The sequence below is a fragment of the Mesitornis unicolor genome, unplaced genomic scaffold (assembly GCF_000695765.1).
Source record: "Mesitornis unicolor isolate BGI_N332 unplaced genomic scaffold, ASM69576v1 scaffold32410, whole genome shotgun sequence".
NCBI lineage: Eukaryota > Metazoa > Chordata > Aves > Mesitornithiformes > Mesitornithidae > Mesitornis > Mesitornis unicolor.
In genome coordinates, this window is record NW_010160821.1 from 618 (window position 1) to 953 (window position 336).

At 69.6% G+C, this 336-nt stretch overlaps 1 protein-coding gene across 1 annotated transcript in view; it reads left to right on the plus strand.

The window, feature by feature from the left end:
- The window catches only part of PCYT2 (phosphate cytidylyltransferase 2, ethanolamine), a gene marked incomplete at both ends in the record, with an annotated part of 1786 nt that overhangs the window by 613 nt on the left and 837 nt on the right, over nt 1-336 (plus strand). The window contains one exon of the mRNA XM_010191151.1: nt 106-190. Within this exon, the coding sequence (XP_010189453.1) occupies nt 106-190 (85 nt within the window). The remainder of the gene's footprint in view (nt 1-105; nt 191-336) is intronic.

The window sequence follows — 336 nt, forward strand, 5'->3', positions numbered from 1 at the left end:
GCGGGGTCCGGGAGCTCCGGATGTGGGGGCGGGCAGGGCTGGCACGCGTGGCCCTGCTGTGCTGCGGGGATGGGGACACCCCCGTCGCCCTTGGGATCCGGTCAGCGGCTGCGTCCTTGTGCAGGTGACGCTGGTTTGTCACGGGATGACGGAGGTGGTGCCCGACAAGGACGGCTCTGACCCGTACCAGGTGAGCTCTGCCCACTGCCATCTGTGCAGGTCCCGGAGCCCCTGCAGGACCCAGTGCCCACACAAGTCTTGGGGTGCCCCCACAGGTCCCAGTGCCCACGCAGGACCCAGTGCCCACACTGGTCCTAGGGTGCCCACACAGGACCC